Raw genomic sequence first — 26,606 nt, forward strand, 5'->3', positions numbered from 1 at the left:
TTAAGACACTCTGCACTCAATATACACACACACACATACACACACTTTCTCACACTCACAACCCCCACCCCAGACAGACACACACACACAGACAAAGACCCACATGCACACATATATTTTGTGGGGTGAATTTGTACTTGCAGAGTTACCCTTCGTTGTTCAGTACTTCCCAGGAGCTGAAAAATTACGCCATGTTCTTCGTGACCTGCAACACATTATCAATGAGGATGAGCACCTCATCAAGACCTTCCCCACAAACTGCTCAAAAACTGCATACATTCATGTTGAACTCTGAGCTCAAAAACTGCATGAATTTATGTAAAACTCTGTTATCTCACTTGTTAGATTAGAATCAATTTAAACATCAGGTCATAGACAGAGAACACAGGGGGCTAACACCTTCAACATATTGTCTAGCTATCACCATTGTTAACAGCTAACCCGAGAATGCAACTTTAAAAAAAGGGTTTTGTGATTTACACATGAAAGAAGTGAAACTATCACTGTATTCTAACAGATGAAAGGCTTAACAGACAATCAATTTTTCAATGTATAATTTCAGTTACATCACACTGCAAATTTTTGCTATAAATTCTGTGTTACGATCGAGCCCTCCACAATCACCTGATGAAGGAGTATCGCTCCGAAAGCTAGTGTGCTTCCAATTAAACCTGTTGGACTATAACCTGGTGTTGTGTGATTTTTAACTTTGTACACCGCAGTCCAACACCGGCATCTCCAAATTATGGTTAAAATCTTGAATCTTTTACAACTGTACAATGTCACGGAGCTGAATCATTCTGTGTGGGTGGATGGAGAGAGAGAGAGAGAGAGAGAGAGAGACTTGGCAAAAGGGCTGCTTTAGTTATGAGTAGGAGGGCTTTGAGAAGTGCTAGAATCCAATTTGCAGCTGCATTAGCTGGCGTGTTATGTGATTTGATCTCCCTACTCTGGTTGCTGTTCCTGGAGTATAGAGATTAGGGCCTCAGTGTGACTGCACTCCATTGCCTGCTCAGAAACTCTGAGCTGGGCTGCATGAAGATAGCAGGACTGCGTACCTTATCCTACTATGAGCACTGAACAACAAGGTGGGGTTTAAAATCAAACGGGCAGAGAAAGAGAAATGTACACAAATGCACACACTCCAGCTACTGGAGAGCAGTAATTGTGATGAGGTAAGTGTGCCTCAGTTTTGTGTCTCTGTGCATGTGTTGGTCATTGTGTTAGTGTGCATTTGTTTATGCTTCCTTGTATAGTGTTTGTCGGTCCATGTACATGTCCACTGGCTGTCCCTTGTGATGTTTGCTACAGGTAGAAATGGGTGTCTTGGTGGTGAAGCTGAACCTCACTGCTATCACACCTCCACCTGGATTATATCATGGAGAGGAAGGCCCATGATTGGACTTCCCGTATAATAACCGCTAAGGACCTCATCCCGCTGCTAATAGAATTAACCTCAATGTTGCCACACAACAACAAACTATGTGGCCACATGTCAGTGCTGGTTAGGGGTGAGGCCCCTTAGTCAGTGGTGCTCAGTAAGTGATTGAGGGACTATCCCACTGGCTCCCTCACCCAATCACTGCAACCTCACCAACCCCTCCTAGTAATCCCTTCCTGTGGCTTCACTTCATCCTGGGACTCTGATCGATGTCATTCTGACAGCAGCCATGGTATTCCAGCAGCACTGCTGAGCAAAAGAGGGGATGGCCTCTGATTGGCCAGTCTTGGTTGGTGACATTTGCACCTCTCGAGTTCTTGATCCCAGGATAGGTCCACTCAAGTGCTCAAGCAGCAAACTGATAGCCTTCCACTTAAACACAGTGTGATTTGAAATTGTTCCTTCATAAATTATTAATATATTGAAACGAAAATGCCAATGGGGTGGCACAGTGCCGCAGTGGTGAGCACTGCTGCTTGATAGTGCCAAGGACCCGGGTTTGATTCCAGCTTCGGGCAACTCTCTTTGTGGAGCTTGCACGTTCTTCCCGTGTCTGCATAGGTTTCTGTTGGGTGCTGTGGTTTCCTCCCACAGTCCAAAGATGTGCAGGTTAGGTGAATAGCACATGTTAAATTACCCAGTGTGTCCACGGGAAATACAGGGTTACAAGGATTGGGTCAGTGGGGTGACTATAGGTGGAATGCTCTTCAGAGCGTCAGAGTGAGCTCAATGGGCCGAATGGCCTACTTGCACACTGTAGGGAATTGATGATCTTTGATTTTGATTTTATGAACTGCTAGGTTCAACATTGAAATGAGTCTCTGCATTACTGAATGAATCTCAGAACTCCGTGTTTGCAGACTGACACTTTTTCACACACTGACACACACACCAGCTCTTTAACAGCAATATCAGAACATAAGAACTAGGATCAGAAGTAGGTAATTCAGCCTCTTGAGCCTGCTCTGCCATTCTGCTGTTCACATTGTGGCTGATGGAGCACCTCATACCTTTTACCTACCCTGTTGCTGTAGCCCTTAATGCTATTGACAATCAGATGTATATCAATTTCTGCCTTTAAACATACCCAAAGGCAGTTCTCTGTCACAGGAAATTCCAAAGGTTCACAACCCTTTGTGTGTAAAAAAAACTCCTCCTCTCAGACCGAAGTGGCATCCCCTTTGTTTATAAAATTGTGCCCATGGTTCGACTCTCCCCAACCAAGGAAAACATCCTACCTGCATCTACCCAGTGTATCCCTTTATCTTCTGGTTTCAATTGAATCACTTCTCATTCTTTGAAACGCTGGAGAATATAGGCGCAGTTTGCCTAAGCTCTCTCCATAGGACAGTCCCACCATCCCAGGGACAAGTCTGGTGAACCTTCATTGCACTCCCTCTATGACAATAGTGTCTCTGGATGTAGGTTTGCTCGCTGAGCTGGAAGGTTTATTTTCAGACGTATCGTTATCATACTGGGTAACATCTTCAGTTTCCTGCTTTCGATTTATATGTTAGGGTTCCCTTGGGTTGGTGATGTCATTTCCTATGGTGAGGTCATTTCCTGTTTTTTTTCTCAGAGGGTGGTAAATGGGATCCAAGTCAATGTGTTTGTTGATAGAGTTCTGGTTGGAATGCTATGCTTCTAGGAATTCTTGTGCGTATCTCTGTTTGGCTTGTCCTAGGATGGCTGTTTGTCCAATGTAGTGTTTGTTACAGTTCTTGCACAGTATTTTGTAAATGACATGAGTTTTGCTTGTTGCCTGTATAGGGTCTTTCAAGTTCATTAGCTGCTGTTTTAGTGTGTTGGTGGTTTGTGGGCTACCATGATGCCAAGGGGTCTGAGTAGTCTGGCAGTCAATTCTGAGATGTCTTTAATGTAAGGGAGAGTGGCTAGGGTTTCTGGACGTGTTTTGTCTTCTTGTTTGGGTTTGTTGCTGAGAAATCGATGGATTGTGTTCATTGGGTACCCGTTCTTTTTGAATACACTGTATAGCTGACTTTCCTCTGCTCTATGTAGTTCCTCTGTGCTGCAGTGTGTGGTGGCTCGTTGAAATAATGTTCTGCATTACTAGCAAAACAAGTAAAACTAACGTCATTTACAAAATACCGTGCAAGGACTGTAACAAACACTACATTGGACAAACAGGCAGAAAACTAGCCACCAGGATACATGAACATCAACTAACCACAAAAAGACATGGCCCTCTCTCTCTAGTATCCTTGCATACAGATGAGGAAGGACATCACTTCAACTGGGACAACACATCCATCCTAGGATAAGCCAAACAGAGACATGCACAAGAATTTCTAGAAGCATGGCATTCCAACCCGAAGCCTATCAAGAAACACATTGACTTGGACCCCATTTATCATCCCCTGAGATAAAAAACAGGAAATGATATCACTTCAGGAAATGACATCACTACAGGAAATGATATCACTAATCCAAGGAAGCCCAATTAGAAAGCAGGAGACACCAGCAGAGCTGGAGGCTCACTGACGATGTTACCTAGTATGATGATGATACGTCTGAAAATAAACCGTCCAGCTCAGTGAGCAAACTTACATCCAGAACCTCAACCTGAGCTACTTACTTCTCAACCTGTTAGCAATAATATCTTTCCTTAGAAAAGGAGACCAAAACTGCATGCACTACACCAGGTGCACTCTAACCAAGTTCCTATAGAATTGAAGAAAGTCTTCACTATTCCTGTACTCTAATCCTCTTGGTTAAAAGGCCAACATTGCATTAGCCTTCTCAATAGCTTTCTACACTTGCATGTTAGTTTTCAGTGACTTATTAACAAGACACCTTGGTCTCTTTCTACATCTTTCAGAGTCCCCTGGATTCAGGAATTGTACCTCTCGATTGGAAATTTGCTCATGTCATTCTGCTTTAAAGAAGGATGACAGAGGGAATTCAAGGAATTACAGACCAGTTAGCCTAACATCTGAGATAGGTTATTGTTGGAGTCTATAATCAAGGATTGGGTAACTGAACAGCTGTAAAAATTTCAAGTAATCAGTCAGCAAAGATCCACGAAGGGTAGGTCATGTTTTATTGAGATTTTTTTGAAGAGATTACAAAGGTAGCGGACAGAAAAAGTCAATGGATATTGTTGATGTGGAGTTCAAGAGGCTTTTGATAAAGTCCCACTCAAGACACTGTTTGGTAAGGTGGAATCCAATGGGATTGAGGGCAAATTATGGACATGGAAAGGAAATTGATTGAGAGACAGGAAACAGAGTTGGAATAAAGAGCTGGTGCAGGAGGGGGCTGGCTTCAGATTTTTGGATAATTGCGATCTCTTTCAAGTGATTGAGATGTACTAAAAGGATGAGTTGTGTTTTAACTGGAGGGACATCAACATCTAGGTGGGGAGGTTTGCTAGAGCAACTTGGGTGGATTTAAACTAGCAAAGTGAGGGTTGGGGACCAAAGCAGCAAGACAGAAATTGAACAGAAGTTAATAAAATAAACAGCCACGACCAGTCTAATGACGATGGTGAGGGAAGGAATTAGAAAAGATCAAAATGTGAGTTGAATGTTGGAGTAAATGATAAAGATGAGGTTAAGTGTTATTAGGGATTAATAAATAAGGATGGAGTGTGCGGGAAGGATGGAGTGTGCGGGAAGCCTGGTGCACAAGAAAAAGTTAACAGCTAAAGATAAACCAGTCGAACTTATTTAAAAGAGAAAATGAGGTCTGCAGATGCTGGAGATCAGAGATGGAAATGTGTTGCTGGAGAAGCGCAGCAGGTCATGCAGCATCTAGGGAACAGGAGAATCGACGTTTCGGGCTAATGCCCGAAACGTCGATTCTCCCGAACTTATTTAAAAACCTTGTATCTAGGTGCCCTCAGTATTTGGAATAAAGTTGATGAGCTGACAGCACAATTAGTGACAAATGGGTACGACCTGTTAGAGATTGCTGAAACATGGCTACAGGAAAATCAGGACTGGAAAGTTCAGTATCAAACAGATCTCCGTGTTCTAAAAGGATAGCTAAGGAGATAGAGGTGGAGTTGCTTTATTGGCTAAGGATGATATCAAGGCTGTATGAAGATATGATATAATAGGGACTAATATATTGAATCAGTCTGGGTGGAAATAAAAAGGGAAGAAACCTCTTGGAAGGGGTAATCTACAGGCTCCTGATCAGTACTTCCGAAGTAGAACATGGTATAAACCAGGAAATAATGTGGGCTTACGAGAAGGTCACAATGGTAATTGTGGCTGTTTCTTAAGACAACATGCTATGGAGCCAACCAGAGAACTGGCTCCTTTAGATTTGGTATGATGTAATGAGGAAGGATTAATAAATGGTCTTGTAATTTAGGATCGTCTTGGAAGGAGTGACCACAACGTGCTAGGGTTTCAAATTCAGATTGAAAGAGTGAGGACAGGAACAGACAAGAGTTTTAGTGTTGGGCAAAGATAATTGTACTGACCTGAGGAAGGAGTTGGCCCAATTGGGTAAAAATATTAAAGGATTGGACAGTTGAAAAACAGTGGCAGATGTTTAGGGAAACACTAAATACCTCTCAATTCTTGTATTCCTGAGAGATAGAGGAATTATAAAAAGTTGAAAAATCATCCATGGCTTAATAAGGAAGTCAAGGATAATATCAAGGCAAAGATTAGGGCTTATTATACTGCAGACATTATTGGCAAATCAGGAGGATTTGGAGAACTTTAAACATCAGCAAAGGATTACTAAAAACAAAATCAAAAGAGCTAAGATGAACTACAAAAGGAAACAACAGAAAGCATAAACACCGATACCGAAAGCTTCTATAAGTATATAAAAAGGAAGAGAATAATGAAAGTAACTGTTGACTCTTTACAGGACGAAAGTCGTAAGGTAATACTGGGAAATTCAGAAATGGCGGAGACGCGAACCAATATTTTGTCTCTGTTTTCACAATAAAATATAATATTTTGTTCTCATATTCTGCAGTTACTACAGAGGTACTTGGTGATAACGACAACAATGGAGAAGGTATTAAAAAAGCTCATGGGATTGAAGGCAGTTAAGTCCCCAGGGCCTGATGGCCTGCACCCGAGGGTATTAAAAGAAGTGGCAGTAGAGATAGTGGGAACATTGGTTATGATCTTCCAAAATTCCCTGGATTCTGGAAAGGCGCTAGTGGATTGGAAACATGCTAATATGACACCTCTATTCAAAAAAGATGATGGACAAGAAGGGGGGAACTATAGACCAGTTAGTTTGACCTTTTGTAGTGGGAAGTTGCTGGAGTCAATTATAAAGGAGGAGATAACTGAACACTTGGAAAAACAAAGCTCAATTCACTAGTGTCAGCACAGTTTCATGAAGGGCAAATTGTGGTTGATAAACTTGCTGGAGTTCTTTTTGAGGATGTAAGCAGCAAGGTGGATATTGGGGATATGGTAGATGTGGTACACCTAGACTTTCAGATGGCATTTGATAAGGTGCCACATTAAAGACTGATCTAGAAGGTTGGATCCCAGAGAGTGAATGGTAGAGCATTGACTTGGATAGAGGATTGGCTGACTGATAGGAAGCAGACAGTCGGAATAAATGGGTCCTTCTCTAGATGGGATGGCCAGCTGTAACTAGTGGTGTGCTGTAGGGTTCAGTTCTCAGACCTCAACTATTTACAATCCGTATACAAGCAGGTGACAGAGTTTAACATAACAAAATTCGTGGATGATACTAAAACAGGTGGGAAAGCAGGCAGTGATGAGGAGGTAAAGAGTTTACAGTTGGATATTGACAGGCTAGAAGAAAGGGCCAGAATCTGGCAGATGGAGTTCAATCTAGTTAAGTGTGAGGTCATCCATTTTGGCAGGAACAATAAAAGGGCAAGTCATTATTTAAATGGGATTTAAGGTGCATCAGTGCACCTGGATCTGGGAGTCTTTGTGCATGAATTGCTGAAAGTGGCAACATAGAACATAGAAAAGTACAGCACAGAACAGGCCCTTCGGCCCACGATGTTGTGCCAAGGATTATTCCTAATCTGAAATAAAATAACCTGTTGTTGTGGTTCTGTTCGCCGAGCTGGGAATTTGTGTTGCAGACGTTTCGTCCCCTGTCTAGGTGACATCCACAGTGCTTGGGAGCCTCCTGTGAAGCGCTTCTGTGATCTTTCCTCCGGCGTTTAAAGTGGTTTGTACCAGCCGCTTCCGGTTGTCAGTTCCAGCTGTCCGCTGCAGTGGCCGGTATATTGGGTCCAGGTCGATGTGCTTAGAGATTGAATCTGTGGATGAGTGCTGTGCCTCTAGGAATTCCCTGGCTGTTCTCTGTTTGGCTTGTCCTATAATAGTAGTGTTGTCCCAGTCGAACTCATGTTGCTTGTCATCTGCGTGTGTGGCTACTAAGGATAGCTGGTCGTGTTGTTTCGTGGCTCACCAGGACAAAGGACCCGATACCTAGCATGAGCAAAACCAACGTAGTGTACAAAATCCCATGCAAGGACTGCACAAAACACTACATAGGACAAACAGGAAGACAGCTAACGATCTGCATCCATGAACACCAACTAGCCACAAAACTACACTACCAGCTATCCTTAGTAGCCTGAAGAAGGGCTTATGCCCGAAACGTCGATTCTCCTGTTCCCTGGATGGTGCCTGACCTGCTGCGCTTTTCCAGCAACACATTTTCAGCTCTGATCTCCAGCATCTGCAGACCTCACTTTCTCCACAACAATAAGCTACAAATCTTCTTGCAAACTTTGAATAAAATAAGCTAACCCACGCACCCCTCAATTCATTCTGTCCATGTGCATATCCAGCAGTCGCTTAAATGTTCCTAATGATTCTGCTACCACCACCACCACTGGCAATGCATTCCATACATTCACAACTCTGTGTAAAGAACCTACCTCTGATGTCTCCTCCATACATTCCTCCTAACTCCTGAAGACTATGCCCCCTTGTGCTAGTCAATCCTGCCCTGGGGAAAAGTCTCTGGCTATTGACTCTATCCATTCCTCTCATTACCTCGTATGTCTCGATCAGGTCACCTGTCTTCCTCTTTCTCTCCAGAGAGAAAAGTCCGAGCTTAGTCAACCTCTCTTCATAAGACGAGCCTTCCAGTCCAGGCCTGATAAACCTTCTTTGCACCCTCTCCAAAGCTTCCATATCTTTCCTTTAATAGGGCAACCAGAACTGGACACAATATTCTAAGTGTGGTCTCACCAGGGACTTGTAGAGCTGCAGCAAAACCTTGTGGCTCTTAAACTTGATCCTCCTGTTAACGAAAGCCAAAACACCATTTGCTTTCTTAACAACCCTATCCACTTGGGTTGCAACTTTTAGGGATCTATGCACTTGAACACCAAGATCCTGCTGTTCCTCAACACTGCCAAGAATCCTGTCTTTAATCCTATATTCAGCATTCAAGTTTGACCTTCCAAAATGCATCACTTTGCATTTATCCAAGTTAAGCTCCATCTGCCATTTCTCTGCCCAGCTCTGCATCCTGTCTATGTCACGCTGCAGCCTGCAGTAGCCCTCTATACTATCGACGACACTTCCAAACTTTGTGTCATCGGCAAATGTTCTCACCCACCCCTCAACCTCCTCATCCAAGACATTTATAAAAACTCCAAAGAGCAGAGGCCCAAGAACAGAGCCCTGCGGGACACCACTCACCATTGACCTCCAGACAGAATACTTTCCATCTATGACTGCACTCTGGCTTTTGTCAGCCAACCAATTCCGAATCCAGATAGCTAGATCTCCCTGTATCCCATACTTCCTGACTTTATGAATGAGCCTACCATGGGGAACCTTATCAAATGCCTTGCTGAAGTCCATGTACACCACATCCACTGCTCGACCTTCATCAACCTGCCTTGTCACCTTCTCAGAGAACTCAATAAGATTTGTGAAGCATGACCTGCCCCTCACAAAGCCATGCTGACTGCCTTTAATCACGCTATGCTTTGCCAAATAGTCATAAATCCTATCCCTCAGAAGTCTTTCAAAAACTTTGCTGATCACAGACAGAAGACTAACTGGTCTGTAATTGCCAGGCATTTCCCTATTCCCCTTCTTGAAAAGAGGAACAACATTTGCTTCCTTCCAATCCTCTGTTACAACTCCCGTGGAGAGTGAGGAGGCAAAGATCTTCGCCAGCAGCTTAGCAACCTCCTTTCTTGCTTCCCGGAGCAGCATGGGATAAATCAGGTCTGGCCCTGGGGACTTATCAATCTTAATGTTTGCCAAAATTTCAAGCACATAAACTTCATCAATCTCGATCTGTTCAAGCCTGTTTCTCAGCTCCTCAAAGTTCTCATTCACAACAAGGTCCAAGTGAAAACCGAAGCAAAAAGCTCATTTAGGGCGACCCTATCTGCTCAGACTCCACACACAAGTTCCCTATGCTATCTCTGACTAGTCCTACCTTCTCCCTGATCATTCTCTTATTCCTCACATATGAGTAAAATGCATTTGGGTTCTCCCTAAACCTTCCTGCCAAGCCTTTCTCGTGCCCCCTCTGGCTCCTCAGTCCATTTCTGAGCTCCTTTCTAGTAAGCCTGTAATCCTCTAAAGCTGTGCTAGATCCTTCCTTCCTCCACCTTACGTAAGCTGCCTTCTTCCTTTTGACGAGAAGCTCCTCTGTTCTCGTCATCCAAGGTTCTTTAATCTTACCCCTTCTCACCTGTCTCAGAGAAACAAATTTATGCATCACTCACAACAACGCTCCTTAAACAGTCTCCACATGTCTGTTGTGCCCTTTCTGTGGAACAATTGCTCCCAATCTGTACTTCCCAACTCCTGTCTAATGGCGTAATATTTTCCTTTACCCCAATTAAATATCTTCCCTCGATAACTGCTCCTTTCCCTCTCCAAGGCTATGGTAAATGTGAGGCAGTTGTGATCACTGTCACCAAAATGTTCACTCACCACAAGATCTGACACCGGTCCTGGCCTATTGCCGAGCACCAAATCCAAAATGGCCTCTCCCCTCGTCGGCCTGTCTACATACTGAGTAAGGAAACCTCCTGAACACACCTGACAAAAACGGGTCCATCCAAACCATCTGCACTAACGATGTTCCAGTCGATATTGGGAAAGTTGAAATCACCCATAACAACAACCCTGCTACATCTGCATTTTTCCAAAATCTGCTGGTCTATGGGTTCTTCAATCTCCCTACTGCTATTGGTCTGTAGAAAACCCCCAATGAGGTGGCTGTTCCTTTACTGTTCCTAACTTCCACCCATACTGACTCAGTAGACAAACCTTCCTCAACAACCTTCATTTCTTTAGCTGTGATGCACTCTCTAATTAGCAATGCTACACCCCCTCCTCTTTTTCCACCCTCCCTGCTCTTTTTAAATGTTCTAAACCCTGGAACATCTAGCAACTATTCCTGCCCCTGTAAAACCCACATCTCCATTATAGCCACAATGTAATAGTCCCAAGGACTGATCCATGCTCTAAGTTCATCACTCTTATTTCTGACACTCTGTGTGTTAAAGCAGACACACTTTAGCCCATCCTTTTGTTTCATCACATGAAAAACTTTCCGTTCTATTCGCTACATCCTGTCACAGCCCTATATACAACTACCGCCCTCTCAGATATGGAGCTCTGGTTCCCACCCCCCCTGCCAAACAAGTTTCGACCCTCCCCAACCACACGAGCAAATCTCTTACCCAGGACATTTGTGCTCCTCCAGTCCTGGTGCAACCCGTCCTTCGTGTATAGTCCTACCTTCCCCAGAAGGTATCCCAATCGTCTAAGTATGTGAAGCCCTCACTCCTGCACCAGCCTCGCAGCCACGTGTAAAGCTGCACTTGCTGACTCTTTCCTCATTGTCACGGTAGCAAACCTGAGATCACTACTCATCCTGCTCTTCAGCTTCCAACCTAACTCTCTGTAGTCACTTTTCAGATCCTCAATTCCTTTCCTGGCTATATCATTGGTGCCAATATGTACTACGATTTCTGGCTGCTCCCCCTCCCCGTTCAGAATCCTGTAAACCCAATTGGCGACATTCCAGACCCTGGCACCAGGGAGGCAACATACCTTCCGGGAGTCCCGTTCCTGACCACAAAAGCTCCTGTCAATCCGTCTAACTATTGAGTCCCCTACCACTAGCGTTTTTGTATTGTCCTCTCATTTCCCTTCTGAGCCTCAGTGCCAGAGACCTGACAACTATGGCTTTTCCCTGGTAGTCCAAGAGTGTGGTACTGGAAAAACACAGCCAGTCAGGCAGCATCCGATGAGCAGGAGAATTGATGTTTCAGGCATAAGCCCTTCATCAGTAAGGCTTATGCCCGAAATGTCGATTCTCCCGCTGTGCCTTTCCAGTACCACCCTCTTGACTCTGATCTCCAACATCTGCAGTCCCCATTTCCTCCTTTCCCCTGGGAGGCCGTCCCCACCAGCAATATCAAAAACGGTATACTTATTGCTGAGGGGAACGGCCACAGAGGATTCCTGCTGTCTGTCAGTTCCCTTTCCTCCTCTTGGCTGTAACCCAGCTGTCTTTATCCTGTGTCTGAGGAGTGACCACATTCCTGTACATCCTCTCATTTTCTCCCTCAACCTCCGGGATGATCCGTAGTTCATCCAGCTCCAGTTCCCTAACTTGGTTTTCGAGGAGCTGGAGTTGGGTGTACTTCCTGCAGATGTGGTCGGCAGAGACATGTGTAATGTCTCTGACCTGCCACATTCTGCAGGAGAAACATGTAACTGCCCTGTCAGCCATACCCCGCTAATCTGAAAGCCCACACAGGACTAAACAAGGAAGAGAATAAAAGAAAAAAAATTAGAACACCTGAAAAATTACCGGGTTTACAGACATTTAGTAAGGTTAGAGGAGGTGGGTGGGAGGGAGGTCCTATAGTGTGGGATCTTGGGTTTCCTGGCTTCTCTCCGCCCTCTCTCCTTGCCGCTCTGCTCAAAATATAATAAGAAAGACAAATGCAATCCTAGCATTTGTTGCAAAAGGACTGGATTATAAAAGTAATGTTGTTAAAATTATATTGGCGTTGGTAAGACTACACTTGGACTATTGTGTCCACCTTCTGGTCGAGGAGAAAGTGAGAGCTGCAGATAGAGTCATAGAGATGTACAGCTCGGAAATAGATTCTTTGGTCCAACTTGTCCATGCCAACCAGATAGCCCAACTTTATCTAGTCCCATTTGCCAGCACCCAGCCCATATCCCTCTAAACTCTTCCTATTCACGTACCCATCCAGGTGCCTTTTAAATATTGCAATTGTACCAGTCTCCACCACTTTCTCTGGCAGCTCATTCCATACACGTATGAAAACCTCTGTATGAAAAGGTTGCCCCTTAGATCCCTTTTATATCTTTCCTCTCTCACCCTAAACCTATGCCTTCTAGTTCTGGACTCCCCCACCACAGGGAAAAGAATTTGCCTATTTATCTTATCCATGCTCCTCATGATTTTATAAACCTCTATAAGGTCACCCCTCAGCCTCCAATGCTGGAGGGAAAACAGCCCGAGACTATTCAACCTCTCTCTAAAGCTCAAATCCTTCAACCTGGCAACAACCTTGTAAATCTTTTCTGAACCTTTTCTGAACCTTTTCATAACGTCCTTCTGATATGAAGGAGACTAGAATTGCTCGTAATATTCAAAAAGTGCCCTAAACAATACTCTGTACAGCCGCAAATGACCCCCCAACTCCTTTATTCAGTGCCCTGACCAATAAAGGAAAGCATACCAAACACCATTTTCACTATCCTATCTACCTGTGACTCCACTTTCAAGGCACTATGAACCTGCACTCCAAGGTTTCTTTGTTCAGCAACACTCCCTAGTACCTTACCATTAAGTGTATTAAGTACTGCAAAGATTTGTTTTTCCAAAATGCAGCACCTCACATTTATCTGAATTAATCTCCATCTGCCACTCCTCATCCCATTGGCCCATCTGGTCAAGATCCCATTTTACTCCTGAGGTAACCTGTCCACAACACTTCCAGTTTTGTTGTCATCTGCAAACTTACTAACTATACCTCTTATGCTCACATCCAAATCATTTATATTAATAATGAAATGTAGTGGACCCAGCACTGATCCTTGTGGCACTCCACTGGTCACAGGCCTCCAGTCTGAAAAACAACCCTCCACCACCACCCTCTGTCTTCTACCTTTGAGCCAGTTCTGTATCCAAATGGCTAGTTACCCCTGTATTCCATGAGATCTAACCTTGCTAACCAGTCTCCCATGGGGAACCTTGTCAAACACTTTACTGAAGTCCATATAGATCACATCCACCACTCTGTCCTCATCAATCCTCTTTGTTACCTTTTCAAAGAAAACTCAAGTAAGTTCGTGAGACATGATGTCCCATGATTCCTTATGAAGGGCTTCTGCCCGAAACATCGATTCTCCTGCTTCTCGGATGCTGCCTGACTGACTGTGCTTTTCCAGCACCACACTCTTCAACTCTCCTTTCTTGAGGAAGGTTGCGGTGGCACTGGAGGCGGTTCCAAGGAGGTTCACCAGGTTGATTTCAGGGATGAGAAGGCTGTTATATGAGGAATGGTTAAATAGCTTGGAGTTGTATTTCTAGAGTCAAAGTGTGGTACTGGAATAGCACAGCCAGTCAGGCTGCATCGGAGGAGCAAGAGAATCGACGGTTTGGGCATTAGCCCTTCATCAGGAATAATGATGAAGGGCTTATGCCTGAAACACCATTACCCCTTCACTTATCCCAGGACGATTTTTTAAAAATCCAAATGTCTGTTTATCACACCTTCATGAGAAATTCTAGCATTTTCTGTACATCTGATGTAAGGCTGGCAGGTTTTCAGTTCCCAGTTTTTTTTCTCTTGCCCCTTTCTTAAATACTTGTTAGTTTCAGATAAGCAGGAGTCATTCCAGAATCATTGGAATTTGGCAAGAATCAAGTTTCAGCCCACTGTGATCTAAATGATCAGGTGCTGAGTATTTATCAACTTCCATGCTCCTTTCATGTCTCCCATACACCCTTCTTATCAATGCTAATTTCCATCAACTCCTGATTCTCCTGAGTCACTTGGACCTCTTGATAAGCTGTTGATGATCCCTTCTATCACTGGACAGATGATTAAGAGTAGATTGATGGGGCAGTAATTGGCTGAGTTGAAGCTGTCCACCTTTTTGAGAGTAGGACAAACCTGGGCAGTTTTCCATTTGTTGAGTAGATGCCAGTGTTGTAGCTTTACTGATACAGCTTGGCCAGAAGTGGGGCAAGTTCTAGAGCACATGTCTGTTATATTATTTTTGAAATGCTGTCAGGTTCAGACTGCAAAGTCTACCTAATTCCGCCAGCCATTTCTGGATATCATATAGATTGAATATAGTTGGCTGAAGACTGACATCTGTGATGGTAGTGACCTCTTGAGGATGTGGAGGTGCTGGTGTTGGACTGGGCTGGACAAACTCAATAGTCACATGACACCAGGTTATTGTCATTCAGGTTTATTTGAAATCACAAATTTTCAGAGCGCTGCTCCTTCCATCAGGTGAAGTGAAGGGAAGTGCACAGAATTAATACGCGGAGAGATCATTATGAGGTAATTATAGGTAATTAAGAGTCTCAAAACGTTGTATAAATGTACTTATTAATCAGTTTGTTGACACTCCACTCACGCTATTTGTGCTATCCGATGAAGGAAAGTCTTGGACTATAACTTGGTGTTGTGTAACTTCTGAACTCCGAGGCCAAGATGCCAGGATCATCCACTTGGCACACCTGGCTGCAGATTGTTGTAAATGCTTCAACCTTGGGATCCATGCACACTGACTGACTCATAGGAAACTCATATTCCACTCGTTTGAAATTCAGACAGAGAGTCATGCAGCATGGAAACAGACCCTTTGGTTTAAGGAGTCCATGTTGACCATGTTCGCAAACTAAACTAGACCTAGTCCCTCCTGTCTGAATATGGCCCAAATCTCCCCAAACTTACCTGTTAATGTACTTACCCAAAGTATTTTAACATTGTAATTTGCATTCCACTCACAAGCCACTCCCTGTAAAAATGTTGCTGCATCATGTCCTTTTCAAGGCTTTCTCCTCTCACCTTAAAAATATGCCCCCTAATTTGGATCTCCCTCACCCGAGGGAAAGACCTTTACTTTCACATTAAATGTTGTAATTGTACCAGCCTCCACCGCTTTCTATGGTTGCTCATTATCCACACACCACCCTGTGCATGAAAAGGTTGCCCTTTAGGTCCATTTTAAATCTTGCACCTTAAACCTATGCCGTCTAGTTTTGGACTCCCCTACCCTGGGAAAAAGACCTTGGCTATCCACCTTATTACTACCCCTGATGATTTTATAAACCTCAATAAGGTCACCCCTGAACTTTCTACACTCCAGAGAAAAGTCCCAGTCTTTCCATTTTATTTTTATAATTCAAACCCTCCATTCCTAGCACCATCCTGGAGAATCTTAGATCAACCCTTTCCAGTTTCATAATATCCTTTCTAACAACGTGGCCAGAACTGCACATAGAACTCTAGAAGAGGCTTCACTAACGTCACATACAATCTCAACATAGGGATATCGTACTGCAATGTTCTAATCCCGTAATCACTCAAAGCACTCACAATGAGTACTAGGTTACTTTCAAAAAGTGCAGCAATTTGTTAACAACCATTGGTTTTTAAAACAGTTCTTTCCATTTCAGTCTGAAACAGTTTTAAAAAAAAATTCATAAGTCTATGGTCTTTATATTTCCATTCACACTGACTTACTGGCATACAGGTGACACACACACTGACTCTTACTGGGGTACGGATCCCACACACACTGACTCTCACTGGGGTATAGAGTCCCACTGGCACAGACTGCCACTGGGGTATGCATTCCACATATACGGCTTTTACTGGGCTATAGGGCTTACACATACTCCACTGGCTTCTGGATCCCACGTGCAATGACTTTCACTAGGCTTCCGTCTCTCTCACTCTGACTCTGTTTGGGGTACAGAGTCAAAAAGCGTGGTGCTGGAAAAGCACAAACGGTTAAGCGGCATCCAAGGAGCAGGAGATTCGACGTTTCGAGAATAAGCTCTTCATCAGGACTGGGGTGGGGGGGGGTCCTGAGGGGGCTGAGAGATAAATGGAAGGGGGGTGTGGTGGGGAAAGGTAGCTGGGAATGCGATAGATGGATGAAGGTGGGGTGTGATGGTGATAGGTCAGAGTGGAGCGTGGAGCGGATAGGTGGGAAAGAAGATGGAAAGATAGGACAGTTCAAGAAAATTCCCAAACCACCAAGAGTGTGCAAGTCCTGGGGAGCCTTCACCACCAACTTCTAGCCATCTGACACCTGGAGGAAGAACACCTCATCTTCCAGCTTGGAACCCTCCAACCATGTGACATCAATGTCGATTTCACCAGTTTCCTCATTTCCTCTCCCCTCCCCTCCCCTCCACCTGCCCCATCTCAGATCCAACCCTCCAAATGGGCACTGCCCTCTTGAACTGTCCTACCTGTCCATTATCCTTCCCACCTATCTGCTCCACCCTCTACTCTGACGTATCACTATCAGCCCCCACCTTCATCTACCTAGCGCATTCCCAGCTATCTTCCCCTCAGGCCCAACCCCCCCCCCCACCCATTTATCTCTCAGCCTCCTTGCACAATCCCCCCATCCAACATTCCAGATGAAGGGCTTATCCTGGAAGCATCAACTGTCCTGCTCCTCGGATGCTGCCTGACTGGCTGTGCTTTTCCAGCACCACACTTTTTCACTCTGATCTCTAGCATTTGCATTCTTCTCTTTCTCCTCTTTGGGGTACAGTCCTACACACTAACTCTCACTGATGTAGGGGGTCCCACATCTAGTGACTCGCACTGGGACATAGACCCGCACAAACACTGGCTCTTTCTGGGTTACGGGATCCGTACAAACTGACTGTCACTGGGTATGGATCCAATACTAAAAATAGGACATAGAACAGTACAGCACAATACAGACCCTTCAGCCCTCTATGTTGTGCCAGCCTTTTATCCTACTCTATGATCAAACAAACCTATATACCCTTCATTTTACTGTCATCCATGTGCCTATCCAAGAGTTGCTTCAATGTCCCTACTGCTTAAAAGACTTTATTCCCACCGCTGGCAGTCCATTCCATGCACCCACCACTCTGTGTAAAGAACCTGTCTCTGACATCTCCCTCAACCTTCCTCCAATCACCTTAAAATTATGCTTCCTTGTAATAGACATTTCCACCCTGGGACAAAGTCTCTGGCTATCCACTCTATCTATGCCTCTCAATATCTTGTACACCTCTATCAAGTCACCTCTCGATATTCTTCGCTCCAATGAGAAAAGCCCTTCCTAAGACATGCCCTCCAGTCCAGGAAGCACCCTGGTAAATCTCTTCTGCACCCTCTCTAAAGCTTCCACATCTTTCCTTTAATGAGGCGACCAGAACTGAACATGCTTTTCCAGTATGGACTAACCAGGGCTCTATAGAGCTGCAGCATAACCTCATTGCTCTTAAACTCAATCCCCCTGTTAATGAAAGCTAACACACCATACGCCTTTTTAACAACTTGATCAACTTGGGTAGCAATTTTGAGGGATCTATGGACATGAGCTCTCTGTTTTTGCCAATAATTCTGCTTTTAACTCTGTATTCTGCATTCAAATTCAACCTTCCAAAGTGAATGACTTCATACTTTTCCAGTTTGAACTCCATTTACCCAGTTCTGCCTCCTGTCCATGTCCCATTGCAACTTGCAACTGCCCTCCACACTATCCACCACTCCACCAACCTTTGTATCATCGGCAAACGTACTAACCCATCCTTTCACTTCCTCATCCAAGTCATTTTTTAAAAATCACAAGGAGCACAGATCCCAGAACCGATCCCTGTGGAACACCACTGGTCACCAAGCTCCAGACTGAATATTTTCTATCTACCACCACCCTCTGACTTCTATGTGCCAGCCAGTTCTGTATCCAGACGGCCAAAGTTCCCTGTATCCCATGCCTCTATACTTTTTGAATGAGCCTACCATGGGGAACCTTATGAAACACCTTGCTAACTCTCACTACTGACTCACACTACAGTGCTGTCAAGTGCTTACATGAAGAACGAGGATTGTGTTGCAGTTCAGAAAAGTATCTGATGTGCTCAGTGTGTCACTGATGGCTCAGTTCTGCTGTAACCTGCCTTTCATATGTGATCTGCACTGTGCCTCAGGTGGATGTGAAGGATTGCGAATAGTTGCTGGAGCTGACGATTGAGTAGTAAAGCTGAGTTAGGCATGATCCTGTTTGTTATAATATTTCCTACCTGCTGTATGCTTTCAGGTGGGAGATCATTGAAAATGAGTGCTCCCGGGAATGGAACTGCAGAGCCTGCAACCTCCAACCCTGCAAACTCTGATGCTCGTAAGCGGAGGCTACCTCCGTATGACACTATGGGACACAGGTATGGATCCAAGACACAGTGGTAATTAGTCTGAAAATTGTGGGAAACTGCTGGCATGCTTTGTGAGGTCTACCCTAGATCTTTGTGGGAAGCTAGAGAAGTGATTTCTGAGCCTCTTGCTAGATATTTGTATCATCGATAGGCACAGGTGAGGTGCCAGAAGACTTGACATTGGGTAACTTGATGGCAGTATTTAAGAAAGGTAGTAAGGAAAAGCCAGGTAACTATAGACAGTTGAGCCTGAAATCAGTGTTGGGCAAGTTGTTGGAAGGAATCCTGAGGGGCAGGATGTACTTGGAAAGGCATGGATTGATCAGGGACTGTTAACATGGCTTTGTGTCTGGGAAATCATGTCTCACTAACTTAATTGATCTTTTTGAAAAAGTAACAAAGAGGATCGATGAAGGCAAAGTGGTGGATGTGGTCTACATGGACTTCAGTAAGGTGTTTGACAAAGCTTTACAAAATAGGCTGGTTAGCAAGGTTAGATCTCATGGAATACAGGGAGAACCAGCCATTTGGATATCCAATTGGCTTGAAGGTAGGAGACAGAGGGTGTGACGGAGGATTGCTTTCCAGACTGGAGGCCTGTGACCACTGGAGTGCCACAAGGATTGATGCTAGGTCCACTACTACTTATCATTTATTTAAATGATTTGGATGTGAATCTAGGAGGTATGGTTAGTAATTGTACAGATGACACCAAAAGTGGAGATGTAGTGGACAGTGAAGAAGGTTACCTTCGTGTATAATGGGATCTTGATCAGATGGGCCGGTGGGCCGAGGAGTGGCAGATGGAGTTTAATTTAGAAAAATGTGAGGTGCTGCAGTTTGGACAAGCAAATCAGGGTAGGTTTTACACACTTAATGGTAAGATCCTGGGGAGTGTTGCTGAACAAAGAGACCTTGGAGTGCAGGATCATAGCCCCTTGAAAGTAGAGTCGCAGGTAGATAGGATAGTGAAGAAGGCGTTTGGCATGCTTTCCTTTATTGATCAAAGTATTGAGTACAGGAGTTGGGAGGTCATGTTGTAGCTGTACAGGACATTGGTTAGGCCACGTTGGAATATTGTGTTCAAATCTGGTCTCTCTGCTATAGGAAGGATGTTGTGAAACTTGAAAGAGTTCAGAAAAGATTTACAAGAATGTTGTCAGAGTTGGAGGGTTTGAGCTATAGCGAGGAGCTGAATAGGCTAGGACTATTTTCCCTAGATAGTCAGGGGCTGAGGGGTGACCTTAGAGAAGTTTATAAAATCTTGAGGGACACGGACAAGGTGAATAGTCAGGTCTTTTCCCTCGAGTAGCACAGTCCAGCACTAGAGGGCATAGGTTTAAGGTGAGAGGGGAAGGATATAAAAGGGACCTAAGAGGCACCTTATTTTGGCAGAGCGTGGTATGTGCATGGAATGAGCAGCCAGAGGAAGTGGTGGATGCTGGTACAATGACAAAACTTAAAAGGCATCTGAATGGGTATATGAATAGGAAGAGGTTAGAGGGATATGGGCCAAGTGCTGGCAAATGGAACTAGATTAATTTAGAATATCTGGTCGGCATGGATGAGTTGGATCGAAGGGTCTGTTTCCATTCTGTACATCTCTATGAGATGGTGGGATGAATGAATGGCTGGGTAATGTTGGAGAAAAGAGAGAGAGAGAGAGAGACAGTAATTCACAGAACAGTATTAACAACTCACCTGGACAAGGCTGAGTAAAGGCAAAAGGAATGTTGGGATCAGTGGAATTCAGTGGTTAAACTGCAATGTTTACTTTGTACAAATCATTGTCCAGTCCACAATAAGAGCCTTTGTGCAACTTTGAACTCCACACAATGGGTATAAGAGGGAAAAAACACAATGACTGAGATTCACCTGGTATTAGAAAATAAAGTACTGAAAAGTCAGGATGGTTTTAATCAGAACAAAGCATTTTCAGTGACATAGTGTGATTGAACAGAATATTGGGACATAAAGATCCTTGTTTCCACGCTATTGAAAGTTTCTGGGGACACACCTAACAGATTAAAGACAAGCGTGTTAAGGCAGATGAGAATAAACTGGTAGACATTTATGACATAAAATTACGTTGGGGTCCATGGCTACACAGTATGAATATTACACCTCCGTTCTGGCCAGTCCTGGCTCCACTGACCTGAACTGATGTAGGTATTTGTTGCTATTGGATTATAATGGAGGAATCTATTTGGCCAGGATAGTATTGGATGGCAGGATCATACCTTCCAGACAAAGCACTATCCAGACTCAGCATGATAAATCTGTACCTCTGGCAGGGCCCTACCTGGACTGAGCCCTAGCCCAGATAGAGTCCTGCCCATTGAGGTCAGACAGGTGCTACCTTTCGACGATGGGCAGGAGGCTTATTGTTGATTCTGTGATCTGTGTGCTTATGCCAGCGGGAACTAATGATTTATCCTACCCTCTCCAGTGCAGATAAGCGTCGACGGGAACAGGAGAGCAAGTATATTGAAGATCTGGCAGAGTTACTGTCTGCCAATCTGAGTCACATTGACAATCTGAGTGTGAAACCTGACAAATGCCGAATCCTCCGCAAAACTGTCCAGCAGATTCAGCTCATTAAAAGGATGGAACAAGGTAAATAAAACATAGGACATTGAACATTACAGATCAGTACAGACCCTTTGGCCCTCAATGTTGCGCCAACCTGTGAAACCAATCTGAAGCCCATCTAACCTCCACTATTCCATTATCATTCAAATGTTTATCCAATGATCGTTTAAATGCCCTTCAAGTTGGCGAATCTACTACTGTTGCAGGCAAGACATTCCACACCCCTACTATTCTCTGAGTAAAGAACCTACCTCTGACATCTGTCCTATATCTATCACCCCTCAATTTAAAGCTATGTCCTCTCGTGCTAGCCATCACCATCCAAGGAAAAAGGCTCTCACTGTTCACCCTATCTAACCCTCTGATTATCTTATATGTCTCAATTAAGTCCCCTCTCAACCTTCTCTCTAACGAAAACAGCCTCAAATCCCTCAGCCTTTTCTCATAAGACCTTCCCTCCATTGTGATAAATCTCCTCTGCAGCCTTTTCAAAGCTTCCATGTCCTCCCTATAATATGGCAACCAGAACTGTACGCAATACTCCAAGTGCAGCTGCACCAGCGTTTTGTACAGCTGCAACATAACCTCATAGCTCTGAAACTCAACTCCTGTACTAATAAAAGCTAACACACTTTCTTAGCAACCCTATCAACCTGAGTGGCAACTTTCAAGGATTTATGCACATCGAAACCAAGATCTCTCTGCTCATCCACACGACCAAGAATCTTACCATTAGCCCAATACTCTGTATTGTGAATCACCTCACACTTTTCCTCATTAAACTCCATTTGCCACCTCTCAGCCCAGCTCTGCAGCTTATCTATGTCCCTCTGTAACCTCCAACATCCTTCTGCACTGTCCATAACTCCATTGACCTTAGTGTCAACTGTAAATTTACTAACCCATCCTTCTATACCCTCATCCAGGTCATTTGGCCCCGAAACAGATCCTTGTGGTACACCACTAGTACCTGAACTCCAAGATGAACATTTCCCATCAACCACCACCTTTTGGCAATTTCTGATCCAAAATGCTAAATCACCCTCAATCCCATGCCTCCGTATTTTATGCAATAGCCTACCATGGGGGACCTTATCAAATGCCTTACTGAAGTCCGTTTACATCACATCAACTGCTTTACCCTCATCCACCTGTTTGGTCACCTTCTCAAAGAACTCAATAAGGTTTGTGAGGTATGACCTACCCTTCATAAAACTGTATTGATTATCCCTAATCAAATTATTCCTTTCTAGATGGTTATAAATCCTATCTCTTTAAAACCTTTTCCAACACTTAACGCACAATCGAAGTAAGGCCCACTGGTGTATAATTTCCAGGGTTGTCTCTACTCCCCTTCTTGAAAAAGGGAACAACATTTGCTATCCTCCAGTCTTCTGGCACTATTCCTATAGACATTGACAACATACAGATCAAAACCAAAGGCTCTGCAACTCCTCCCTGGTTTCCCAGAGAATGCTCAGGTAAATCACATCTGCCAAGGGGACTTATCTGTTTTTGCACTTTCCAAAGTTGCTAGCACCTCTTCCTCATCAACTTCAATCCCATCTAGTCTAATAGTCTGTAGCTCAGTATTCTCCTCAACAACATTGTGTTTTCCTGTGTAAATAATAATGAAAAATATTCATTTACCACTCTCCTATCTCCTCGGACTACACGCACAACTTCCCAATACTGTCCTTGGCTGGCAATCTTACTCTAGTTATTCTTTTATTTCTGACATTCTTATAGAAAGCTTTAGGGTTTTCCTTGATTCTATCTGCCAATGACTTCTCATGTCCCCTCCTGGCTCTTCTTAGCTCTCTCTTTAGGTCTTTCCTGGCTAACTTGTAACTCTCAAGCGCCCAAACTGAGCCTTCATGTCCCATCCTAACATAAGCCTCCTTCTTCCTATTGACAAGAGATTCAACTTCTTTAATACACCACGGCTCCCTCGCTCGACCATTTCCTCCCTGCCTGACAGGTATATACTTGTCAAGGACCCACAGTATCTGTTCCTTGAATAAGCTCCACATTTCAGTTGTGCCCATCCGCTGCAGTTTCCTTCCCCATCCTATGCATCCTAAATCTTGTCTGAGTGCATCATAATTGCCTTTCCCCCCGCAATAACTCTTGCCCTGCGGTATATACATATTCCTTTCCATCATGAAAGTAAACATAACTGAATTGTGGTCACTATCTCCAAAGTGCACACCTACCTCCAAATCTAACACCTGGTCAGATTCATTACCCAGTGCAGCCTCGCCCCTTGTTGGTCTATCTATGTACTGTGTCAGGAAACCATCCTGCACATATTGGACAAAAACTGACCTATCTAAAGTGCTCGAATTATAGCGTTTCCTGTCAATATTTGGAAAGTTAAAGTCCCTTGCTTGTATTCCCAGAATTGTCTTTGCTATCCTTTCCGCTACATCTCTGGAATTATTTGGAGGCCTATAGAAAACTCCCAGCAGGGTGACCTGTCCTTTCCTGTTCCTAACCTCAGCCCATACTACCTCAGTGGATGTGTCCTCAAAAACGCCTTTTCTGCCACTGTAATACTGTCCTTGACTAACAATGTCACACCTCCCCCTCTTTTACCCCTTCCCTGATCTTACTGAAATATATAAACCCTGGAACCTGCAACAGCTATTCCGGTCCCTGCTCTATCCATGTCTCCGAAATAACCACAACAACAAAGTCCCAGGTACCAACCCATGCTGCAAGTTCACCCACCTTATTCTGGGTGCTCCTGGCGTTGAAGTAGAGACACTTCAAACCACCTTCATGCCTGCCGGGATACTCTTACAAGCTTGAACCCTTATTTATGACCTCACCACTCTCAACCTCCTGTACACTGGAGCTACAGTTCAAGTTCCCATCCCCCTGCTGAATTTGTTTAAACCCTCCCGAAGACCATTAACAAATCTCCCCCCCACGGGATATTGGTACACTCTGATTCAGGTGTAGACCATCCCATTTGTAGAGGTCCCACCTACCCCAGAATGAGCCCCAGTTATTCAGGTAACCTAATCCCTTCCTCCTGTAGCCACATGTTCAACTTGTCTCTCTCCCTGTTCCTTGCCTCGCTTGCACGTGGCATGAGCAACAAACCAGAGACAACAACTCTGTTCGTCCTAGCTCTAAGCTTCCACCCTAACTCCCTGAATTTCTGCCTTACATCCCCATCCCTTTTCCTACCTATATTGTTGGTGCCGATGTGGACCACGACTTGGGGCTAAAAGTAGTGCAGGTGGGACCATATAAACTGTGTGTGTGTGTGTCAGAGACGGTTTACTAGAGATGTAGGGTCGGGCATGTATGTGAGAGTGTATGTCAAAGATAGTGCACTGTGTGTGTGAAGGAGAGGCAGTGTATTGTGTGCCTGTATGTGTGTCTTAAGAGGCGGTATTGTGTGTGTGTGTATCTGTGTGTATGATGGAGAGGCAGTATACTGTGTGTGTGTCAGACAATCATAGAATCCTTTTAAATATAAAATCCCTTTTAAATATAGTGGAAACAGGCCATTCATCCCATTGAGTCCAAACTGGCCCTCTGAAGAGCATCTCACACAGACCGACCTCCTGTCCTATAATCCCATGACTAATCCACCTAGCCTACATATCCCTGGATACGATGGACAACTTAGCAAGGTAAATCCACCATCTGTGGGTTGTGGCAGGAAACCAGAGCACCTTGAGGAAACCCATACAGACACTGGGAGAATGTGCAAACTTCACACAGACGTTAGCCAAAAATGGAATCGAACCCAGGTTCCCGGTGCTGTGAGGCAGCTGTGCTAACCACTGAGCCACCGTGCTGCCCCCCGAGGTAATGCACTGTGTGTTTCGGAGGTGGGTGGGTGTCTGTTTGTCAGAGATAGTGTGGCGTGTGTTTGGAAGAAGTAGTTTTGGCTGCGCTTGCAGGGGCCTGTACCATGAGCGTTGAGACACTGCCTCCTGGTCACTCAGTGCAATCTGGGTAATCTGCAGTACTTTCTAATTTATTATATGTTTTGTTTCTACTCCACAGAGAAGGCAGCACAAGCAGAAAATGAGGTTCAGCAGTCTGACATCTCATCCAGCAGTCAATCACTTATTGAAAAAGACTCCCTGGGACCTCTACTCCTTGAGGTATGGGCAGAATATTGATATGCAGAAGGGGAGTGAATTGCACTGTGCTGCTGAACTCGACTGGATTACAGAATCAGATTGGGCTGGGGATTTACAGCTTGTATCTCTGCCCCAATGGACATTCAGTTAGCCCAGTCTTCAGTGTGCTGGAGGAGGCAGTGTGTGTGGGGGTTGACAGTCCCTCATCACTAGTTGAATGGGTGTAGCGTTGGGGTAAATGGCATTGATGGGATCAGGACAGATGATACGATTGTTGGTAGGTTGCATCTGAACCTTCCTGTGTCCTGAACTGTTTGGAGTGTTGGGAAGGAATGGGATGAAGGTGTAGCCATTGTTCCTCCATACCAAACCTTAGTGGTTAGGGATGTGGGCAAGCCCAATCCTCCTGCTGATTGAGCGGTTTGTGTTCTGTGCAGGCTCTGGATGGGTTTTTCTTTGTGGTGAATGGTGAGGGCCGCATCATGTTCGTCTCAGAAAATGTCACCAGTTACCTGGGCTACAAACAAGAGGAGCTGATGAATACCAGTGTCTACAGCATCCTGCATCTGGGGGATCACACCGAGTTTGTTCGCAACCTACTGCCCAAGTCCATGGGTAAGAGATTATATTCTATTTATAATCGGTATTTGGAGACGCCGGTACTGGATTGAGATGTACAAAGTTAAAAATCACACAACATCAGATTGTCGTCCAACAGGTTAAACCTGTTGGAATATAACCTGGTGTTGTGTGATTTTTAACTTGATAATCTGTACTAATTCTTGGGCAAACAAGTAAGTTGCGAGTGTGGCAGCACCACAATTCATGTTACCAAATGGACTAGGGGAGGTTATGCCTAAGGTTATGGCCACATTGTCGGAGGGTCAGCGCTGAGGGAGCGCCGCACTGTCGGAGGGTCAGTGCTGAGGGAGCGCCGCACTGTTGGAGTGTTAGTGCTGAGGGAGCGCCGCATTGTCGAGGGTCAGTGCTGAGGGAGCGCCGCATTGTCGGAGGGTCAGTGCTGAGGGAGTGCCGCGCTGTCGGAGGGTCAG

The 26,606-nt window shown here is 44.5% G+C and overlaps 1 protein-coding gene across 1 annotated transcript in view; it reads left to right on the plus strand.

Moving 5' to 3' along the window:
- The first annotated feature begins 966 nt into the window (after positions 1–966).
- Positions 967–26,606, plus strand: part of ncoa1 (nuclear receptor coactivator 1) — a 99,564-nt gene continuing 73,924 nt past the window's right edge. Inside the window, exons 1-5 of the mRNA XM_043695214.1 lie at positions 967–1,175; positions 18,742–18,862; positions 21,303–21,469; positions 25,475–25,575; positions 25,992–26,169. Coding sequence (XP_043551149.1) covers positions 18,759–18,862; positions 21,303–21,469; positions 25,475–25,575; positions 25,992–26,169 — 550 coding nt within the window. The 5' untranslated portion in view covers positions 967–1,175; positions 18,742–18,758. The remainder of the gene's footprint in view (positions 1,176–18,741; positions 18,863–21,302; positions 21,470–25,474; positions 25,576–25,991; positions 26,170–26,606) is intronic.

Source organism: Chiloscyllium plagiosum, chromosome 9 (genome assembly GCF_004010195.1).
Source record: "Chiloscyllium plagiosum isolate BGI_BamShark_2017 chromosome 9, ASM401019v2, whole genome shotgun sequence".
Lineage (NCBI taxonomy): Eukaryota > Metazoa > Chordata > Chondrichthyes > Orectolobiformes > Hemiscylliidae > Chiloscyllium > Chiloscyllium plagiosum.